Here is a 23,250-nt window from a genome sequence, read left to right as displayed (position 1 = left end):
AGCGGGGAGTGGGAGTAAGAATCTTTGGTCCCAGCACTCTTGAGGCCTAGGCAGGCAGATCTCTGAGTTCAAAGGTAGCCTCTTGTCTATTGAGCAAGTTCTCGGACAGCCAGAGCTACTCAGGGGAAACAGGTCTCTAAAGTCCAGAAAAACAACAAAAGTCAGGGATGGAGTCCCTCCAACTAGGGAGAACAGTACCTTATGCAGGCTCTGTGCTCCATTTCTGAGGCAACAGAAGACAGAAAGGAGACCTATCTGACCTCAGCAGATGGTGTCTGTTTCAAACAGTGGGGCATGGGGGAGCAGACACTGCAGGAAAGGGGCATCTACCCAAGGGATGGAGATATTTGGGGTTTCTAAGGGAAGTCTGGGGACTGGGACGTTAAATGCAAGCCTGCAGTTTCTCCTCTCCTGGAGTTGTTTGTCCAGACAAGTCTGTTTTATCTTTAGAAACTGACTTGCCCGGGCTATGGCTATCTGGATGCAGGTCATAGTGGGAGACTTAGTTGGCAAAGGGAGTGGGGGGGGGGGGGGGGACAGGGGATTTCAGCAAGCCTTAGGCTCAAAGGCTAAGGAGATGGGAGAGGTCCTCAGTCAGGGCCTGGCAGAGTTTATTCAAGGTTTGTCCCAACACTACGGAGTGCTTATACTCTGTAGACGATCTGTGACATTATTGTTCAGAAGTATTTTGATATACCGAAGGACAGTTGCTTAGGAAACAGGTTGATATATTTAGGACAAACCCATTTCTGATGATTAAGGGGATGGTTTCTTACCGATTCTTCTTTTGAGTAGCCCTGCACTGTTCCCGAAATGTAGACAATACCATCCTGCCGAGACCCTTGCCCGGACCAAGGAAGAAGTCCCACCTCCTTCTACAAACATCATTCCCACAACCCTGGGTGTACCAGCTCCCAAAGAGGTCCTTTACCAAAGATGAGCACACCTGAGGGAGGCTTGGTCCAGGCCCAGGGGAAACATTTGGCTGCCACACTTCTGTCATGTCTGAGCAGGTGCATCTCAGGCTCCAGCCCGGGCCCTCCGGCAAACCTGTGTCTACTTCTGCACATAGGGATGGCTTAGGGGCTCTGCCTTGACTCAGGGTTCTTCAACCTATTGGGAATTGTGTTTAGTCCTAAAACTAACAAAAGAGCGCTTTCCTCAGAAGGGCTATGTTCTGAGTCAAATAAACATTTTAAAACTAAACTGGAACCCTCACCATCTTCGAAGGTCCTCTGAACTCCATCCCCAAACCCAAGGGTTCCAGAATGATAAAGAAGGTCCAGACCTCCAGCCTCTGGCTCCTGAGAACCTCCCTGGCCCTAGTCCTCCTTGACCTGAATCCCTCTTCCCTTGCCCTCGGCCCTAGGGCTGAGGAGGATGAGTCAGGAACTGGTAACGGCTAATGCCTTAAAAGCTAATAACCTTAAAAGGAAAAAAATAAGGCTAGGCAGCACAGTTTGAATGAATTCAAAGTAATTTTTTTTGTAGTGGCAAAAGATAAGTCACACAAAACATGTATTTTAAACCATTTCGAAGTGTACATAGGATTCCAAGGCGTGAACTTACTCATGGAATTGAACAGTCATTACCAGTAGCCTTCCCAAGCTTCTTGTGGCTCTAAAACTCTTCAGCCATTCGAGTTAGAACTCCCTTATTTACATCTACAAAACAAGTTTTAAGCTAGGTTTATTCTGCATGTCCTGGCAGAAGAATGGGGTTCTGTAAGCTCAAAGGCAGGCAGGGCGAGACGAGTCGCTATCTCTTCTCCCCACATGAGGACTTCCAAGGTAAGCCTGGCTTCAAGTACATCCTGAAGGAAGAAAAGGTCAGAAGATAGCTTTGCAGCCTACCCTGAGAGATGGCGTGGGGAGACCCGAGCAGGCAGCATATTAAAAATGAAAAGGAAAAGGGGGTTCACAATGGAGCACCTCAGCCAGAAGACGAGAAAACAAGCAGCCAGCTGGGAGTGCGAGGCTGTGAGATGGGATCCTTCCCGCTAGGCTGTGAGCACACTGAGGTCCTGAGCTGTGGGATGGGTGGCAGAGGACTCAAGCAGGCCACAACTTAAGGGTCCCTGGGCAAAAGCGGTCCGTTAGTGTCCACGTACCACCACTTCGCTTCTCACTGCCCCCACAGACTTCTGTCCAGCAATCTCTCTTTAACATAGGTCCTCTACAAGAGCAGAAAGAACCTCTAAGCCCCGAACCATCTCTCCAGCCCCTAGCTTCTCTATTTTTGTTGTTTGCAGATTTAGCATCAACCCAAATGAGAGCTCGAAATGACATCTCAGGAAAAGATTCCATAGCTACTAAATTGACAATTCATCTTTTTTTTTTTTTTTTTGGTTCTTTTTTTCGGAGCTGGGGACCGAACCCAGGGCCTTGTGCTTCCTAGGTAAGCGCTCTACCACTGAGCTAAATCCCCAGCCCCCATCTTTTTTTTAAAAAACAAATTATTTTACTTTTGTGTGTGTGTGTGTGTGTGTGTGTGTGTTGGTGACAGGTCCCCTGGAGTTAGACATTTGTGAGGCCCCAGCTGTGCTTGCTAGGAATTGAACTAGGATTTCTGCTAGATGAGCAGAAAGCAGTCTCAACCACTGAAATCATCCCTGCAGCCTGACAGTTTACACGTCCACCACCCCCAGCATCACCGCCGCTGGCCTGTCTGCAGATAGCTATCTGATTAGGAGGGCTGAGGGGGGTTTTTTGTTTTCCTCGTTGGTGCATTTAATCTTCTCAAGTTTGAATATGTTATATAGAAACTTGACCACTACCCAGTTTGTGTTTGAGGGTAGATATGTAAATTTTCTACCCTTTTAACTCAAACACTCAAAAATGAAACTACCACCACACTGCTCACTACCGTATATAATTGTACTGAGTCTGAGAAGCCCCATTCTCAGTCCCCGTTGGAGGAATTAGAGAAAGGATTGAAGGAGCTGAAGGGGACACCCCAGTGTGGGGGAATGACAGGAAAGGGAGGTGGGAAGGGGGGTTGTTAGGAAAGGGGAACACCCTCATAGAAGAAGGGGGGGATGGGATGGGGGGTTATGGATGGGAAACCAGGAAAGGGAATAACATTTGAAATGTAAATAAAAAATATATTTAAAAAAGAGCCCCATTCTCAGCAAGCAGACTCATCTGTGCCGTAGTTAGACAGACTCTTTTTTTTTTTGTTTTGTTTTTTTTTTCCGGAGCTGGGGACTGAACCCAGGGCCTTGCGCTTCCTAGGCAAGCGCTCTACCACTGAGCTAAATCCCCAACCCCTAGACAGACTCTTAAGATATGCTAACTCTTGAAAATATATTTCCAAAATTACAAGAATCAAATAGGAAATTAGTCAAGAAACACTTTGATCCAAGCTGATGAAGACAGCTGAGACCCAGCAATAGAGTCTGAGCAGTAGGGGGTTGAAGCCTGGGTCTTAGAATTCTACCCACTAATTCAGGCCGGCAACATTCTCAGAGCAAATTTTCCTTTTGTTCGTGTGTGTGTGTGTGTGTGTGTGTGTGTGTGTGTGTGTCTGTCTGTCTGTCTGTCTGTCTGTCTGTCCTTCCTCAGGCCCAGTCCATCTTGTTGAGACAGACCTGGAGCATGTCAAGTAGTTAGGGTGGCTGACTATCAAAGCCCCAGATATCTTGTGTGTCTCTTGCTTCCTCCATGCTGGGTAACAAGCCTGTGCCACTGCACCCAGCTTTTTTTTTTTTTTTATTAAAAAAACAAAAACAAAAACAAAACAGGTGTTGTTGAGATTGAACTCAGGTGCTTGTGCTCCCAAGGCATCAGACATTCATGTTGAAAGTCTTCAATTGCATCCCACCTTTCTTAGAGAGGGTCTCTCGTTCAACCTGGAATTTATAGATTCAGCTGGGTGGGTTGGTCAGGGAGCCCCAGAAATCTCTCCCTTCCCAAGAGCTGGATCTACAGATATGTGCTGCTGAGCAGTTTTTAGATTTATTTGCATGTGTGTACAAGTCAGTGTATGCCTGCCCCAGCAGACTGCAGATGCCAGAAGAGGATGTAAAGATTCAGTCATCTGCAGGAAGCCCAACTTATTATGTGTATACGGGGATCCAAACTCCGGTCCTCGTGTTTGTGTAGCAAGCACTTTATTAAACCATCTCTCTAGCCTCGAAATTCAAATTTTAAATGCAAACCACCTTCCTGCTGTCCAACATACAAGATGCTGGATAGCCACACTTAATACATCCCAAGTCAGCACACCTCATGTTTGGAACAACCACCAAGGCTGGGCTCACTCTTCCCCTAGTCAAGAGAGCCAGGTGGGAGAAAAAAATTCTACATAGACACTGCCCAGGGTTCCAGAGGGTTCCAAGCATACCATCCACACCCCATCTCTTCCCCGACAGCCGCCAACACCACTTGATGTTTCCAGAATCCTTTCACTCTTCCCACCATTAACAACCACATGCCCATTTCCATAAACTCTTTATTTTGGAAATTTTAGTCAAAAATCAAGCAACTAGGAAAAATCAAGGCAATTTATTGTAAATGACAGTTGATTTGAATAAGGCACATTCAACATCATCAATATGGAAACAAATGCAAAAAAGCAGTTATGGTGACTTGAAAAGTCTGACAAGCCGTTAAATTTGTGAATACATCAAGGCAGGATTCTTGGGGCTAAGAAATCCTTGATAGAGAATGTAAGCGTGTTGCTGGTCATCCTTTTGCTGCATTTCTCTCGTGTTCACATCTGTCTGCCATACCCAGCATCTGTGCTCACAGTGCTCCGGCCTTAAACGAGAATGTGAACCAAAGGCCTTGAGACAAAGCTGTCCCCTCCATCAGCCAGCACTGTTAGGGTGGGCCGACAGGAAGGGCACTGATCCTCACTACCCTCCCCCAAGCCTCCGAACTTCCAGATAAAATTTGTTCAAATTAGTTCAGGGATAAGAACTCTCTAGAACTTCTCTGATGATCTCTGAGAACTACCTAAAAGAACCCTAAGAACCCTAAATTTTACCTGAAAGGGAAAGCGAGACTCAAGTCTAAAGACAGTTTCTATTTCCCCTGCTTGTTTCAGAGACTTGGTATTACTCAAGAAGGGATTCCTATTTAAAACAAAACAAAACAAAAAAACAAAAACACCACCAATGTGTATGTGTGTGTGTGTTATGTATGTATGTGTGTGTGTGTGTGTGTGTGTTCAGTTGAAAATAGATATGTATACATTTTAAAGTATATTTTTGTTTTAAAAGTAACTGCACTGAGCTGGTATGGCGGCACACTCCTAGAATCTCATTATGTAAAAGTCTAAGGCTTGAGAATTACTACTTTGGGCTATGTACAGACTCTGTATCAAAAACAGAAAATCATTTGTTCTGACCCCAAACAAACATATACTGTTTTTTGGGGTTTTTTTCAAAATTATTTTTTAAAGGTCTGGGAATACAGCTTAGTGATAGGGCACTCTCCTTGAATGAATGTTAAGGCCGGAGGATTTGAAACAGTGTAGAAAACTGATGAGTCTCAGTTGATTGCACGTATGAGGAAAAGTGTTTTTTAACAAGGTAAATAGGAAAAAGATGAAAATAAATTTCTAGAATGTATTATATCCTGAATTTTTGTTAACAGCAAACTTTGTAAGGCTGTAGTTTTACAGTTTTAATGAAGAAATGATTACCTAGTTCACCTGTGACCTGAGTCCCTGACACAGACTGTATACAAATACTGCTGACCAGTTCCTCTAGCGTCCTCTCCACAGTTCCTCTGGAGCACAGGTCAAAGGCCAACACAGCAGCTCTGCAAGGCGCCTTCTGACGTGGCTTTACGTGATGTAATGTTAGTAGCTAAGAGCTGAGTACAACGGTACACACCTATAGCCTCAGCACTCAGGAAGCCGAGGTAGGAAAAATCACTGTAAGTTCAAAGTCAGCCTACACCACAGGGTAAGCACCAGGCCAGCATGGCTCTATGACAAGCCACTAGCATTCGAAACAAGTGAGTTTAGAAATACAGAAGAAAAAAGAAAAATCAAATATGGCAGACAGATTTTTCTACAGTCCCTGTGTTTTACACTGGTTTAACAGTAAAACCCCATTCACCATGCTTAAATTTTGTGTAGGGTTTTTTCTTACGTCTATTTCAGGATACCTTCAAAATTCCAAATGCGTACTGCTTCACCTGGGCCCCCATAATTAACTTACTTAACACCAAAGGCTCTGGCCAAAGCCATTTTATGGTAAATATTTTCAGATTACCTCTCACGAGGGCCTCTGTGATCCTTTTAACTATCAATAGAAATCTTAGTGTTTCCTAAAATCCCTCTAGACTCTGTGGCTTAATGTCTCAACTACATACATGATCTCATAGCAGCAGATGACCCAAAACTGAGTGCCAAGTTCCAAGGGCTTTTTCCCCACCCATGTAATGGATGAGGGTCAAGATCATTTTACTAGCGTTTTACTTTCAGAGTTCATGTGCTGATCAACAGCTATTGGCCCAGTCTGAAATCATGGGACGAAGCTTAACAACTGACACTGGCCATGATTCCTCTTCCTGTCCCCTATGGAGAACATCCTCCTGCAGCAGCTGCTATTACTCAAGTCTTTTCTGAAACAGCACTCAGACTCTTACCACAGACAAATGTGAAATTCCAGTGGGGAAGCCAGAAAGACCAACAGACATCCTCGAGTAGCTAGCTCACCTGCAGGTCTTTGTAACCCTGGTCAACTCCTAACCCTGCCATTTCTTCCTATCCAACTTCCTATTCTAGAATGTGCTTTCACTTCATCAAGGGTTTTTAAACTTCCTTTCGGTGAAACTCAGTTCCACCGAAATCTTAACAGAGAAGCCAAAATACCAGCAGCAGCCAAGGGCAGGCATGCTCTCATAGGGAGGAGGGGCCGCGGGTAGGCACAGAGAAATGATATCGCCAGTTGGGATTTTTTTATTTCTGGTGATTACTAACAATTTCTACATTGATGCTTGGGAACATTTTTGTTTGTTCGTTTGAGAGCAGCTGTTCCTACCTCAGCTCCTTAACGGAATAAAAGCATACACACACCAGGTTCTTAGGTAGGTCTGGGGGGGGCTGAACTGTAATTTCCTGTTTTCACCTAGTCAAAGTGCAAATCTGTGTAAGATACAACCAACCCCACGAGTGCATTATTAAAGTGAATCTTAGAAAGAACTTAAGATGTGGTAGAAGTGTCCTCTAAAATCATTGGAATTACGCCTAGTCCAGGTCCAAACATGGCCCTGGTGGCCGGTTAGAGTCCTTGCAGGACAGCAGTGGTAGTGCAGTTCCCGGAGAATCAGAACTTCCTGTGCAACGATTCTACCAATGGGCTGGACACCTAAACGATCCATACATACATCAACCTGATTGGCTTTAAAAGACAAAGAAAAACATCAGGCCAATTGTTAGTTTTATCAAAGTTCAGACTAGAAAGTTTTTATAAAAGTAAAAGGAAAAAAAGGCTTCTTTTCCAACATAAAGTCTCGTGCACCAGCTGTTTCCTCTCACGTGCCAATCACCTCCTCCCATTGCAACAGAGCCCTCAGGCCTGGCCCTTCAATGTCACCTTGGTGGCTGGCTTCACAAAAGGCAGCCTCGCTCTTCTATGTTCTTGACGGGCTGCACGGGCAGCACGAGGTGGGAGATACGGCTCCAGAGTCCACTCAGTTTGTCTGAGTCCATGTGGCTGAAGGAGCTGGGAGTTCCGGAGTCGGTGAACTTGGCCCAGAGCAAATCCCTCACTTTTTCTTCTGTTTCCCTGGGGCTTACACTTGCTTCTAACGTTTCCTCCTCCAGCAGGACGGTCAGGACAAGGGCCACATCTTTAAAGGCGGCGTTCTCGTGGTCACAGTACTTGTAGAAGATCAGGGTGGAGCCCGCAGGAAGGGATTCGAAGTGGTGGACTACAGCAGCCTTGTGGCCATTCTCAAACCCATAGCTGAGCTCCAAGTCAACCAACAGCTTGACTGTGTCACTGTCCTGCAGGGCTCTCTCCGCTCCGTCTATGGAGACGGCAGTTACCTTCTGGGAAGAGGTGTAGGCATTGGCCACGTGGTAGCTCAGGCACTTGAGGGTCTCCTTCCCCTCTCGAGCAGCTGTGAAGATGACGGTGGCTGGCTCACTGGGGTTTGAGGCGTTGAGGTGCTTCTGGAGAAACTTACGCCCTCGCTGCCACAGGAAGGCACTCTGACCTGGAAATTTCTCCCTCAGTTGGCTAAACTGAGCCAGGAAGGCCTCCAGAGCTGGGTTCTGTGGCACCTGCTGAGCTGGGGAGGAATAGTAGCTGTTGACAGAGCTTAGCACCACAGCCACAATCAGGCAGCCAAGAAACATGGAACCTGCCAGATGAGAAGACACCAGAAAATGAGAGGAACAAGAGTCAGAAACAATGGTTGTGGAAAACAGAAATGAAACACAGATTTCTATCAAGTGTTACTGCGTTGTCCAGTTCCTTTGCCTGACTCTTCTAATGGAAGCTGAGGCAGGAGGATTGTCATGAGTTTGAGGCCAGTCTGGTCTATACAGCAAGGAAGAAAACAAAAAGCCTAACAGAAATACCTTCTTTAATCTCTTGAAGCTATTTGGAGATATACTTATCTGTGTCAAAATTATTTATAGGCTTTGTCATAGTCAATGATGCCTTTTGATCTTCCACCGTCTCCAAGTCTACAGTAGCTAGAACACTGTAATCAAAACTTAAAAATGACCCAGACGGGGTGGCAGGGCCTAGAAATCTCCACATGTGACACCTGCCTTATGTGTTGAGATTTGGTCTCAAAGGGGAAAAGAAACAACAACTTAAGCATGCACTCTGAGAGGTTAGAAGCCTCTAACTGGAAGGGCAGTTTCTGGAGGCTGAGGCATGAGTCCTGCCCTGGGTCTGAGTTAGCCTGGGCTGCCCAGGGAACCCCAGGCCAGTCGGGACTACATGGCAAGTCCTGCCTCAACAAAAGAAGACAAAAGGCAGCTGTAGTTTCTTACTTTCTACACCGAGTTTTCTGCCTCTAGCACGGTAGCTCAGTGGCATGCACAAGGCCCTTAGTCTCCTGCTGTGTGGGGTGGGAGAGAGGGAGAAGCAGTAAATTCTCTGACCACGAGGATTTCTGTGTGTTTAACAAAATATCATACAGTAGCCCTGGAGGAAAAAACTTTAAAATTTTATTGCTCTATTTTACTGAATGTATTAAGCGTGTGTGTGTGTGTGTAATTAAAATTAAAACTGCTTAAACAACACAGTTTTCCATGTATTTTCCTCAAGGATCTGCAAATGATGTAAATAACTGTGGGAAATCAGGTTTGTTCTCACCATAGGTCCAGAGACTCTTTTTCTCAGTCTTTCTCAATGTTTCCTGTGCGACCTCCTCCTTTTCCGTCACCAACTGTGTCTCTTCTTCATGCCTTTCAGCCTCTAGAGAGAGAAGGAACATGGTAGACAGAACACTGAGGAGTGGGCAGTATCTTTTACCTCTTACCCGGTTACAGGACGACAGGATGCCTAGACTTTTGCTAATCCCCCTTAATGCAAACCAAAACCACTGATCAGTTCCTTTCACCATATTAGGTTCTTTCCCACACAAACACTGCATCTGAGACGCGGTTTTATTTTTTACTTGCAATGAACCTCTACAATGGTGGAATTGTATAGTGGACAAGGGTCCATCCAATCACATTCGTCACTCATCCATCCATCCACTTTCTCATTCAAACTCTATTCATGAAGTTGCTCCTACGGGTAGGATGCCAGAGAAATGCACTGAGAGAAGTGAGCTAAGTGCCTCCGAACAGACTACTGTGATGGGAACGCACGAGCCACATGAGATATCAGACATTAGCAGGGGGACGCAAATTATCAACTCAGTCAATACATGGATACCAGGCGTTGGCACCAGAAGATGGGCATCTCAGACAGAGCTCTTCAGAGCACTGAAGTACCGGGCGTGACGCTACACACCTGCACTCTTGGATCTCAGGAGGCTGAGGCAGGAGGATCACTGTGAGTTTGAGGGCAGCTTGGCCTACAGAGTGAGATTATCTCAAAACAAGAGCATACCAACAAAACTAACCAAGCGTCTTCCTGTGTGTATGTGTTCTCACTGATTTATACACACTCACCTGTTGATTTATATAATATTGTGTTTTCCAAAAGACAAAAAAATTGAAAGTTTGAAGTCATAATTCATAAGAAACAAGAATATGACCTTTTCATAAGTTGTGCTCTTTTTTTATCTTATTGTGTGAATATAAACAGTGAATAAAAACAACATTTAAAAATGTAATTTGTGGGACTGGAGGAATGATTAATGGTTAAGAGCACTTCTTGCTCTTCCAGAGGACCAAGGTTCAATCCCCAGCACCCACATGGTGGCTCACAACCATCTGTAATTCAGTTTGAGGTGATCTGACATCCTCTTCTGACTATCTTGAGTACAGGCAAGCACATGGTACACAGACATACTTGAAGGGAAAACATCTAAACACATAAAATACATTTCTTAAAAAATGCAATCTGGGCCATCATGATGGCTAGGTGGGGAATGATGTCTGCTACAACCAGGAGCCACATGACTGATGTAAGTTGTCCTTTGACATCCATTAAGTACTGCGTGCACGCGCGCACACACGCACACACACAACTAAGGAAAATTTAAATGTGTAGGTAGCAAGTTAATACAGTGACTGAGCTAGTCTAAAAACCTGCCCAGCATCCCCCTGCTGTGAATAACTTCCACCACATTCTTGGGGCAACATAAGCAGGGCAATAGCAGTCCATAGGGTTCTCTCACCTGTCACAGGCAGTCTTCTCCTCAGTGAATCCTGGCTCCCTGGGCCTGCACTGGAGTGACAGGGACTCTGGGCATCGGTAGAGTCTACAGCAAGTAGGTTCTGAGCAGTTTCACCTCCCTCACCTGCCCCCTCTGAAGGGGCTGCAGAGCTGCTCTCCAGGTGTGCATCTGCTTCACCTCCCTCACCTGCCCCCTCTGAGGGGGCTGCAGAGCTGCTCTCCAGATGGGCCTCCTCTGGGGGGACTGCAGAGCTGCTTTCTAGGTGTACATCTGCTTCACCTCCCTCACCTGCCCCCTCTGTGGGGGCTGCAGAGCTGCTCTCCAGGTGTGCATTGGCTCTTCCTCCCTCACCTGCTCCCACTGGGAGGGCTGCACAGCTGCTCTCCAGGTGTGCACCTGCTTCACCTCCCTCACCTGCCCCCTCTGTGGGGGCTGCAGAGCTGCTCTCCAGGTGTGCATCCGCTCTTCCTCCCAAGTCGCTTTGAGAGTAGTTAGGATCCAGAACCAGGGTGTCTCCGCCCACATGTTCCGAGTAGGGGTGATGCCTTTGCTCTGTGTCCTGAGAACTCGGGCTCCTCTCCAGTTCTGCTTTATCCAGTGGAGGTTTCTCCAAAGCTGGTTCCTCAGAACTTTCTGCCCTGTCACCTGTGTCTGCATGCTCCTGACCTTTGGCCCCTATTTCATGATGGTCTTCCTTAAGATCAGATGTGGGATGTAGGGTCTGGGCTTCCACAGTGTTACTCGGTGTGACTATGGGGTCCTGTGCTTGAGAGTTTACTGATGGATCATTTCCCAAAACGTTTTGAGAGTCTGGTGAGATAAAAATGTTTTATCTTAAACATTTCCTCCACAGCAAACAAGGTCTGCAATTTCTCTCTCTCTCTCTCTTTCTCTCTCTCTCTCTCTTCTTTTTCATGATTTACAACCCACTTTTTCTACACCTTACTTCTCTTGCCTAGCAACAGTATAACAAGCCGCCTGTGCTAATAAAGCTAACAGGAAGGAATGGCTAAAGTCATACTTAAGAGTAAGTAAAGTTAGGCTACATACAGCCTCTTAATCAGGGTGGTGGCACATCCTTACGTCCTTACTGCATTTCCAGCACTTGGGAGGCTGATACAGGAGGCTCGTGAGTTCAAGGCTAGCTTGTCTACAGAGACAGACCATGTCTCAACAACAACAGAAATACGCACTTATCTGTGTTCCTCCCTCCCTTTTCCCTTCCCTTGTAGCATATTAACACACCAAGTTCTAGACATCTCATGTTTGTAGCTAAGATACCAGGATATACATCTCTAAAAAGATGAGGATTCTTTAGAAAAAAAAAATAACACTTATTGTTAGAAAAGAATAACACTTTTACCATATTTAAAAGTGAGTAATTTCTTAACATCACCAAATATTTGCCATTTGTATTTTCCTAAGCTGCCTCATGAACTTCATTTTGCTTCCTCTGTAGAGGTAGGATTGACTGCAGGGACTTCTGCACAGTGGGCAAATATTTACTAGTTAGCTACAGCCCCTGCCAAGGCAAGCAGCAAGATCGGATTATGTTGGTAACAGATGAAGTTGGACATGAAGTCCATGGAGGCTCATTATACGGTTCTACTTTTATACATTTAAAACTTCCTCAATGAAAAATTTAAAGTAGGTCTAACAGAGGGCTGGGCAGACCGAGGCGCTTTCTGTCAGGCTGATGCCTCGTTTCATCCGTGAGACCTGCATGGCAGGAGGAGGAAACCAACTCCTGAGGCTGCCCTCTGACCTTCGGCTGAGCTCACATACACACCAAAGAAACAAACACAATGTTAAAAAGACAACTGATGGCCTCTTCTCTTCTCAATAAACTATCTCCCATTTGCCCATTTGCCTATTCTATCACACACACACACACACACACACACACACACAGACTCACACTCACACACACCTACACAGACTCTTATACATACACATTCATACCCACATACATGCAGACATACTAACACACACAAACACACAGACTGATTCACACATACCCATACTCACTCTCAGACAGACAGACAGACACATACACCTCTGAAAGTAGGATGAAGACTTTACATTTTATGAAAGGTGCCCTCTAAATGACAAGTTTTCTTTAATAAATACCACTCTAAAGACGAGTCTACCATCTTTTTATGAGATCCATGGACAGCATTTTGCAAAAATGATCATTCCTTACTACTGGCATCTAAAACATTTATCTTTCTTATACTTACTTGATATTATGTAAAACTCAGTAAATGTCAAAAAGGTAATATTCTTATATTTTACTTCAAAACTTAAGGTTTTGGTCCTTGGAGACATTCTTCCTTAACACGGCCCCATTCCGTGCAGCAGGCTTTGGGGCTGTGAGGGCCAGTTCTTACCTTCCACAGGATCCCTGTAGCCACTGTCACTCATGTTTGTGTCCTGGCTCTTCAGAGTTTGGGACATGTGTTTAGTGTCTGGGCTCTGTAGTAGAGATACCTTGATTTCTTCTTGTCCCAAGTTCCAATAGACTCATGCTTCCCATGGAAGCAAGAAGCAAGGGATATCGACAGTGGCTAAAATAAAATGGAAACAAACATTTAAACGACTTTTTATCCATTCAAGGGCAAAACGCCAGTGCCAGCCCTTTGAATCTCTTTTGTGTTATTTCTTAAACTCTTAAGAAAAGCTGTTCTCTCTGGCTTTCATATCCCAACCCCAGACAATGGAAAGAAAAACTCCCGGGACTAGTCTCGGACAGAGGCGGCCATCCCCTAACACCCTAGTAGACTTATCGGAGTATAAAAAGGGTGTAAGGCCAAGTGAGCCGGAGCCTAGGGTACTTTGAATTAAGACATGAAACCCTCTTGAAAGTGGACGTGGAGGCGGTCACTGTGCCTGTGTCAGGCCGTGTCATTCCCTCAGGCCACTCAGAGCAGAGGTGCTCGAACACTTATGAATGGGTAGCTGCTCAGGTGCTGCCGGAAGATGCAAGCTCACATTTGGGATCTCAGGGAGACCCCGAACCATTCACGCATGTCCTCGTGACGTTCAGAGAGGACAAATACGTACAACTCTCCTCAGGAGGAGCAGAGTCAGGAGCCATTTGTAGGCCGTCGAAATCACGCCACTGTAAGGTCTTACTGCTCAATACCATTTGCTCAGTAAGTTACCTGACCTGCACTGGGTTTTAAAAAGAGGTCAAGGGTTAAAGACAGCAACACAGGTGACAGAGCTTTGTAAAGTGTTACACTTTTTGAAATCCTACCTGAGAGGCACATAAAGCCAGCTTTCTTTGAGCTTTTTCACAGCGCTCTCACATCTTAAAACTGTTACCCATCTCGACCTCATCTATCTAGCACAGTCAGTGCCGGGGCACAGTAAAACTGTGCATATTGTTTGAGAGTATATCTTAAATTATGAGGAGAGTGAGTGAGGAGTGAGATAAAAGCATTTGCCCCTAAAACAGATAACCAAGGGCTAGGGACAGGCTCAGGGGTACAGCTCTCACCTAAGAGTGGTTTAATCCCCAAATTGCAAAATAAAATACAGAACCAACCTAAGATGAGCGCTAGGATCCCCATGGTGAAGAAAAAACCCCCAACTTCCACAGGTTATCCTCGAGCCACAACCTCCACATACGGAATTATGTAATGCGAACACATAAATATTAATTTTTTTTTAAAGAAAATGAGTGATTGTGGCGTATGCATTGGAGAGACTGGAGAAATGGAACACACCCACTTTCTGATGGTTTGACTGTTTACAAGCGTCTCAGAGTTAAAGACCTTCTTTTCCTTTCCCTTCTTTAAAGCTCGTATTTGATACTTCAGCTTGTGTGTGTGTGTTTGTGTGTGTGTGTGTGTGTGTGTGTGTGCGCGCGCGCGTGTGTGTATGCATGTGTGTGAACACAGACCTCATCCAGAATTGGCAAGTGTTTTACTGCTGAGTTACACCCCTAGCTCCCAGGATATCTCCCTCCTTTGTTGTTTCTTTTTGCTTTTGTTGTTGTTGAGACAGCAGCTCGTACATATTTCTGGCAGGCCTAGAACTTTCTATACAGTCGAGGCAATCCTCCTGCCTGAGTGCTGAGATCACAGGTATGTGTTACCACACCCAGCCTCCTAGTAATGAATTTTAACAGTAAAAGGACTTTGGTAGAATTTTCTCGTATCTGAATTATAACAAGGCTGTAGTATAGCTCAGCATAGACTTGTATAGCTGTGCACGGCCCTAGATTTCATCATTAGCACCACATTCAAAACATCACTAACGATTCCATTTACAGGAAGTTCTAGACTGAGTAAATGATTATAATCTACGGTGAATAAAACATGTAGAGGAGGGAGTATGGACTGGAAAACCACCACTGAGGAAAACCTAGGTCATTAGCATTTCATCTGCCATCAAACTTAAAGCGCCTGCAATTACAGTCTGTCCTAACGTTATGACAACTAGCATGTCCCAAAATGTCTCCTCCATCTACAGTGCAAGAAAAAAGGAACGACCACAGACATGTCTCCAAGGCTCAGCATATGCTTCTCCTCACAAGCTCACTGACGTCAGCCCCGCAGCAAGCCCTCACCTCTGTACAGGGTTGAAACAGCATTCCCTCGGAACAGAAGTGGGACAAACATGTTTTTTCCCTCAACTCACAATGTCATATGGTCTGGTATCTGAGCGATCTGGAGGCTGACGTTTCAGAATCATGCAAATCTTTTTGAGCAGTGACAAGCCCATATTAGGAAGCAACTTTCGTGTGGAATGTCACAGAGTGTGGCAGAAGCCAGGTGTATGGCTTTGGCCTGTAATCCTAGCACTTGGGAGGAAGAGGCAGAAAGATCACAAGTTTGAGGCCATCCTGAGTTACATGGCAAGCTCTAGGCCAGCCTGAGCTACCTGAAAGTCATGTCAAAAAACAAAATTGAGGCTATGCCTCATAGTGATCAAAATGTGCTGTTGGGAGACGTAACTGTCCACAAAAGGTATTTGATGGTATTCTCCCCACAAAGCATAGAATGTCTCCCAACTGGTACGAGCATATTTAATTTTAGTGAACTTCTTCCAAGTTCAATTGTGAAATGTTGGTTTTTAGTGTCCCATAGTAATTCATTTTTCTACTTAAGTAAAACTTGGCTCAAGTCTCTCAGGATCATGTCCACTTTAATCCTGATCCTGTAACCCTGATCATTCTGCTTGATCTTCTTCAGGGTGTGGAACTGGTTACAATTTTAAGAGTCACTCTCCACTCATGGAAACTATACTAAATGGGAGTTTACATTTTTCTGGCAAATGGGACAAAATGTTAAGACAAATGTTAAGACAAAATGTCTTTCAGATTGGGACATACAAATGTTTATGTCCTGGCATTTTCTCTGTGTTTAAGGTAATTAGTAATTTTCAGAAACGAATAGTAAGTAAGGGAGATGTTGTAATGGGTGAGAACAAGTTGACCTGAGTTCAAATCCCCAAGGTTGGGTGACAGAATGGAAGCCTGCTGATCAGCTGGCTTAGTCAAAACAGTAAATGAAGACTGATGAAGAAAAACAACTGATTTTCTCTGCTAGCCACCACAGTGCATGGGTATACACACACACACACACACACACACACACACACACACACACACACACACACACACACGACAAAAATAATGAAATATATTTTGTATCCATAAGGCCCTAAGAGCACATGGGGTGAACTTCTACCCCAGAAGCTTCAAGCACAGCTGCCTGCACATTCTGTAACAAGCTGGAAAGATGACGGAGAAACTCCATCCCTGTGTGGAGGAAAACCAGGACTCACAGGGCCTTGCTGGACCATGCTCATCCTTCATGTTCTACAAGTCTCTGGTGTTGCCAAAGGGACCTATGGAAACCAAGGAAAGACAGATTTGGAGAAGATAGGAACAGAAGGGAAGGGCTAGGTACCAGGACGCAAAGACCATGGGGTTGGGAATAAAATTCAGTATAAAGAGAGCAAAAGACCATGAGCCCCTACTGGATAGAAGTTTAGACACGAATGACATCATCTCAAGTGGATAGCAGTGGGCCCTGATAATAAGGCTCTCAACAGAACGGGTAAAAAACATGCTACCTTGGACATGAAACAATTTGCCTTCCTGCTCTAGCATCCTGAGAACACAGCATATCTAACAAGTGTGATTGTCACTATTTATCGAATGCTGTTTTTGATCATTAAGAGTGCCTTCTTCGTGCCAGGAGCCAAACACATAACTCGATCTTTTCAACACTGAACAAAGTCGAAACTATTGTAATTCTTAACTTTCCAAACCAAGATGCAGGTTAAGAACCTTGCTCTAGAACACACAACTAAAGGCAGTCAGGATCTGAGGTCAGGCAGTCTGCCTATGGCACCCGATGTTTTAACCATCACCCTAAAGAAACCCCAATAAACCAAAAAGAGCCCCAGAAAACACTGCAAAGGTCCCTGACCCTAGTACAGTGATCTTGGTTTGGACTGGGACTCTAATACAGAGTCTGAGTAAATCAGCAGATTTAACACCCCTCTAACCCACCCCCAAGACAAGGTGGCTGGACGGCATGGAGCTTACGATGTAGACCAAAGAATTATACCTGCCTCTGCCTCCTGGGTGCTGGGATTAAAGGCCTGGGCCACCATGCCCAGCTCAGATCTGTAACAGTTTCCAAAATGTTTATTTCAACCTTGTAGAAAGTCTCTGGTAACACCAATTTCTATCACATTCATACTTAACAGTTAAGATCCAAAAGATCTTTGTATCAATCTTGGGTCACCTGTCTCTCAGGTTGCTCAAGCTTCATACCCGAGACAACACGGCTTACTATTCAGTCTTGCCGCCCAAGATCAATCTTGTCCTGCCATCAGATTTAAGTTTTGACAATTGAAGCATCGAGTTCTAACTGGCTATGATTTGGCCCTTTTCTCTATTTTCTGCCTCATTGTCCTGAACTTTGTGTGTCCCGTGATGGTCAAGTGCACGACAGTCTGAGGCAGGCACTATCACTGTCACATACTTGAAGTCCATTAAAATGCCCAGGCCATTTAATAATATCCAAATCACAATGGAACCCAGAAGCTGAAGAGCTATTCTCTCTCTCACAAAAGCAGTTTTTACGGGCTTAGTGGCGCATGCCTTTAATCCCAGCACTTGGGAGGCAGAGGCAGGCAGCTCTCGGTGAATTCAAGACCAGTCTGGTCCCTAGAGATCCTGTCTCAAGAGGAAAAGGGTAGTTTTCGGACTTAATTGTTTTAGCCAGCCATGATATATAGGCTGTCGTGTTCTTTGAAGGCTATGGCCTGAGATTACCGTATTTCTTGGCTGAGGGTCCTTTCCCTGTAACCTGGACAGTATAATCTCAGTCACCCACATCCCATAAGAGCAGTCTCCCTGGGGAAAGTATTTTCTTCCAGTCTGCCCCAATGTTTCTATTCCCAAATCTGCCAGAAAATAGGAAGTGATGGTCATTAGATATGTTACTATGATGTGTATTTTAGTAGGAAGTGATGTCATTAGATGTTACTATGATGTATATTTTAATCAACTCTTCACACTATGGAGACTGTAACACATACAGCTGGAACAGAGTATCTCAGATGATTTTGATTTTAATCATTAGAATTTAACCAAATCATATTTTAAAATCCATTATTCACATTTACTATAAAGTCCTAATCTAATACTTAAAAACAAGACAAACAAAACTCCAAAGACCTTGGCTACCAAAAGCTTCAAGCTTTCCTTTCTGCTCAGTGTAGCTCCTCCACAAGCTGTTGATACTACTCTGTGTGTGCAATGTCACATATGAATATTCATACTAAAAATGACTACTTCTTCAGTCCTTTCTCTGGCTCATATACTCATGCTGTTACACAATGTTATAACCCGGAAGTGCTGCAGAGGTCAGGACAGTTCCGGTGAATTGCTCAACTTGCCCTTACAGCGTTATGAGAGCTCACCAGTCTCCCGTCCTTTTAAGCCAAGTGTACTAATGAAGTCTCCATGTAGGGTCCACATACTAACCCACAGAATTCTCCCGACTAACAGATTTAACTTACAAGTACTGTTAGTCACTGTTTGTTTCAAGAACTCAATGGTATAAATTCTCTGAATCTAGTTGGTTAAAAGTTTGGTTTCTATTTTGCTAATATTTAAATCTCATATAGGTAAATCTTAGCATTGTGTCCTTGAGGCATAGACATTATTAATAACTAAAAAATGAGGAGGCAATAGTGCTTGCCTCTAAAAAGTATGTTTTAGGATAAACAGTAAGGGAATAAGTACCTCATTGCCAATCAACAACTAACTTCACACTTTTTATACCAAGAGAGAACCTCCACCATGACAGACATAGCAGTGGCTCACTAGACTCCATCCTTTATAGAAACAAAAGCCAGGTTTCACGGGTGGAAAGCAAGATTCGTTGCATATCAACAACCAGCCCTCCACTTCCCCACTTTAGGGATCTCAGTTTTATCAGCGGAGGTGATGTGCCATATCAGGGCAAGGCCACTCTTCTCACACTAGCGTATGAACCAGTACCTGCTAATGACATTTAAAAAAATAATCTGCCGAGTCGCTTTAAGAAGATTTTATTTCCAAATTAAGACGTGTAAGAAAGCAAGCCAGGTGCCCCCTGCTTCTGGTTGCAATGGAAATATCTGGCACAACAAACCATACTGAACCCATTTAAAAACTGTCACGAGAACAGAGACTATAAAGACCCCAGAGAGGAAAGAGAAGAACCCGGGTCCTTGACATTTCTGCTTCTACACAGGCACTGGCTCACCTGGAATTTTAAAATGTTCAGTGGCTTCTTGGATGTTTCCAGGGGCTTCGTCTAAGCTGCTTAACTCCAAATGAATCCTAGAATGTGGCTGAGGTTCAACAGCACATTCTTATGTTTAAGACAGAGCATCCACTAGGTCTAAATTATTCTTCAATTATATGGAGTCAAGCTTTATCATCTGTTATAAATTCCCCTTCCATGGGAGGCCATTGAGTTCCGTCACCACAAGACAAGACAGTCTTTGGTTATATAGAGACGAATAATTGTAAACTGGTAGCATTAACACATCTTTTGCAACCTGTGTAGGTATTGCCAAATAGTATGTGACAGGACCAGTTATCAACACTGTAATACTTACACTGAGGATAAAACAGTGTCAAAGAATGGTTATCTATATGAAAAAAAATTTACATGTACATACACACATCTCTCATTATTGATCAATATATTAGAGAAAATTAGAACAATGTAGTGTATTAAAATTTATTAGAATAATCTAGAATCCAGCTACAAGAACATGTTCTCATAACAGGTACTGATAGAAAAACACTTAATGAGGCATACACCATGGGGCCTCCCTGCTAGGACCACATTATCTTGTCAATACTTAGGCTGTGGCAATTTTCAGGAGGGGCCAGGTAGTTCTAAAGCATTTATAGGGGCTATAGGTTAGTGTGGGTCTAGGTAAATACACTGGCTGCCATTTCAACTAAATTTATGCTAAAATATGCATAGACCACAGAAGCAGACCCAACGATTGAAGCAGTTGACAGAGTAGTGACAGCAGTCTGAGTCAGCCTTAGAAAGGGGAGCCTTGGTTTTAACTCAGTGGAAGGGCACTTGCCTAGCATGCACAAGGCACCCAGATCCAATCCCCAGCACCTTAAAAAAAATTAAGAAAGAAAAAGAGAAGGAAAACAGAAACAAGTTAATTCTTCTCCTCCACTAGGCTATGAACACAAAGCCCTTGAGAGTCTCCATGATTCTGTTACAGAAGTCACTTGCTTTGGCCAAGTTTCTTGTTTAAGGTTTTGTCTGTTCTGCTCAAGATTAACTGTAACGCAGGATTAAACCCAGCTACCCTGGAGTCATGTATCTTTTTTCTAACCAGTGGAGGGCCCAGAAGAAATGGATGGCAAGCTTTCTCAAAGGTCCACCTGGTGAGATTCTGAGGTGCCCACTCAAGTGGGAAAGACCAAGGCAGAACAAGGCTTCTGTTAGCAGGATTGTCAGGGTAACATTCAGGGCAATAATCAGCCCTGTTAATACGGTCTAAGAACACTTGGTAACATTCATTTTCAACAAGTTCAGTTTGGTACAACCAGTGGCCTAGTTCTAAACTAGGGAACCACTGCTGCCCACAATCAGGGCAGTGTGAATTATCAGAGAACATCTGGGCTTAGAAAGACAACACAAAGCAATGGAACAACAAAAAGCAACAATGACAGAGAGGAAAGCAGTAAGCGACAATCAGTCCCGTTACAGTTTCCTTTAGCCACTTGTCAGTGCAGCAATACTGGACTGCTGAACCTGGCTTGCACCTTAGTGCTGTTCTTCCAGATCTTGTTTATTCTTCACTCAATTGCAACTCAGTCTCTGTACTCAGGGACCAGTCCAGTCTACAACACGTCAGTCACTTACTAGCAGCACAGATCACAGAATAGCTCCTTCTAAAGAAAGCCAGGCCTCTAATCCAAGCCGGATGCCTTTTCCTGTCAGTGTCAGCTGGAGGCAGAATCATACAGAGGCTGTGCTCTGCTGGTAAGATGCTTGCTGGTGAAAGATGTGCTGGTGGATCCGGTGAGTCTTCTGTTGGTGCGGGCAGTCTCGCCAGAAACACTACAGTGATACAGTAGGGTCAGGAAGACCTGGTGGAGTAGATCCAGTGACGTCAGTCTTGAAAGGACCTTTATCTGGACCCAGTCACAGAGAAGTTGCTGGTGTTGAGTTTGGGGGACGGTCTGGGAATGCGTCACACCTGTAAATGATAAAACTTCAGACGACTCATGGGCTTTGCACTTGCTCACAGCATTACAAACATGCATTCGGGAATATGTGCAACAGTCAAGGTAGATGACAATAGTCTTATGGGGTTCCCCACAGCTTAATTTAGGTCAAACTATGCCAAGCTATTTAGAAGTTAACTCTGGACACCAGGATGGGTTTTGACTGACTTAGGATTTATCTGAGGGTTAGTGTGATTTTGTTTTTTGTTTTGTTTTCTCTACCTCTGTATTTGGGAATGAATGATCTGTTTATCACTTCTGTGAAATAGGCACCGTATGGTGTCCTTTTATAACATGAGGGCAGCCTTAACTGTGACAGCCTTTCCAACACAGGCTTCAACCAACCAGGAAAAATCTTAGCAAATTATTAGACAGCATTTTTAAGCAGCTAACCATAAGAAGTTAAAAATTCTTTTAAAAGCTGAAAAAAGGGGCAAGTCTCACAGTTGAATTTATCATACAGGCTGACACACATTGCCATTTTGAGATGACACGTAAAACCCTGAATGAGCAATAGACCTAAGCCATTCTCAAGATCCTGGATGCAACACACAAGGTAGGCAAGGGCACAGGGATCAAGAGATGGATGCACGGGCCTGAAGAGATGGCTCAGAGGTTAAGAGCACTGTCTGCTCTTCCAGAGGTCCCTGAGTTCAATTCCCAGCAACCACATGGTGGCTCACAACCACCTGTAATGAGATGTGACACCCTCTTCTGGTGTGTCTGAAGACAGCTACAGTGTACTACTCATATACATAAAACCAAATAATTCACTGTTGCTCATTTAGACAAGCCATTCTGACCCTTCAGACTATTACAGCGTGAATCAAAAGAGAGCTCCAGATCTCCAACCACCACCCATCACCAGCCTCTCATTCATTCTTTATACTTACAATGATAGATCTGATAGATCAGGAATGAAGAGGGAGCCAAAAAATGCTCATGGAAAGACCTGATCCCAACACTGGCAACTTCACTACCATTATTTCAAAGCCTCAGGATCAAGCCCATAGCCTTATGTCAATCATGAGACTCTCAGGACTCCCTCGATACTACTTCATCTCTTCGACCTGAACCTTTCTGGGCTTATTTCCCCAGAAACTACATACAACTTGGCTGGGTTTGCTGCTGCTGTGTTGTCACCAGAGCATAAGCAGCCAGCATTTTTGTGCTTTCCTTACTACACGGATTTCGTCCCCTCTCACGAGTATCTCTGTGACATATTCTTCTATCTTATTTGTTTTGTGTATGGATGTGGATGTGGACATGCCACAGCACACATGCGGAGGTTAGAGGACTAGGATGTGAATCCCAAGGAGGCTGTTAGGCCTGGCATCAAGCTCCTTTACCCCTTCAGCCATCTTGCCAGTCTTCAGAAAGTACGTGCAAATAAAGGAGAGTCTGAATGCCTGTACTCTAATGACAGGAGTATAAATGAACAGGACAACTCGGCAAATTAACCTGCTTGTACCTTTAGGAATATATTCATGAGAGACTCTCACAAGCGCTTTAAAGGTGGAACTAAAGCCTCCATGGTAGCCCAGTGTATGGGCAGACTGAAGGCTAAACGTCCGTCCTGCCACAGAACAAACACACTGACAAACAGGAAGTCCAAAATGTGGCGTTTAATACAATCTCTTCTCTATTACCCCACAGAGGAGTTGAATCCAGGGCCTCATATGTGCTAAGCAAGTG

The 23,250-nt window shown here is 44.4% G+C and overlaps 1 protein-coding gene across 12 annotated transcripts in view; it reads right to left on the bottom strand.

The window, feature by feature from the left end:
• Window positions 1–4,434: 4,434 nt before the first annotated feature.
• The window catches only part of Tor1aip2 (torsin 1A interacting protein 2), a 31,347-nt gene continuing 12,531 nt past the window's right edge, over window positions 4,435–23,250 (bottom strand). For 5 of the 12 annotated variants that reach the window (XM_087580851.1, XM_087580852.1, XM_087580849.1 and 2 more), the window contains 5 exons: window positions 21,191–21,527; window positions 13,160–13,336; window positions 10,770–11,579; window positions 9,293–9,394; window positions 4,487–8,324 (listed from right to left, as the gene is read on the bottom strand). In XM_087580851.1, the coding sequence (XP_087436977.1) occupies window positions 7,567–8,324; window positions 9,293–9,394; window positions 10,770–11,579; window positions 13,160–13,226 (1,737 nt within the window). In that variant the 5' untranslated portion in view covers window positions 13,227–13,336; window positions 21,191–21,527 and the 3' untranslated portion in view covers window positions 4,487–7,566. 12 annotated transcript variants of the gene reach the window in all.

Source organism: Rattus norvegicus, chromosome 13, assembly GCF_021556685.1.
Source record: "Rattus norvegicus strain SHRSP/BbbUtx chromosome 13, alternate assembly SHRSP_T2T, whole genome shotgun sequence".
NCBI classification, from domain to species: domain Eukaryota; kingdom Metazoa; phylum Chordata; class Mammalia; order Rodentia; family Muridae; genus Rattus; species Rattus norvegicus.
This window is presented reverse-complemented; position numbering and strand designations above follow the sequence as displayed.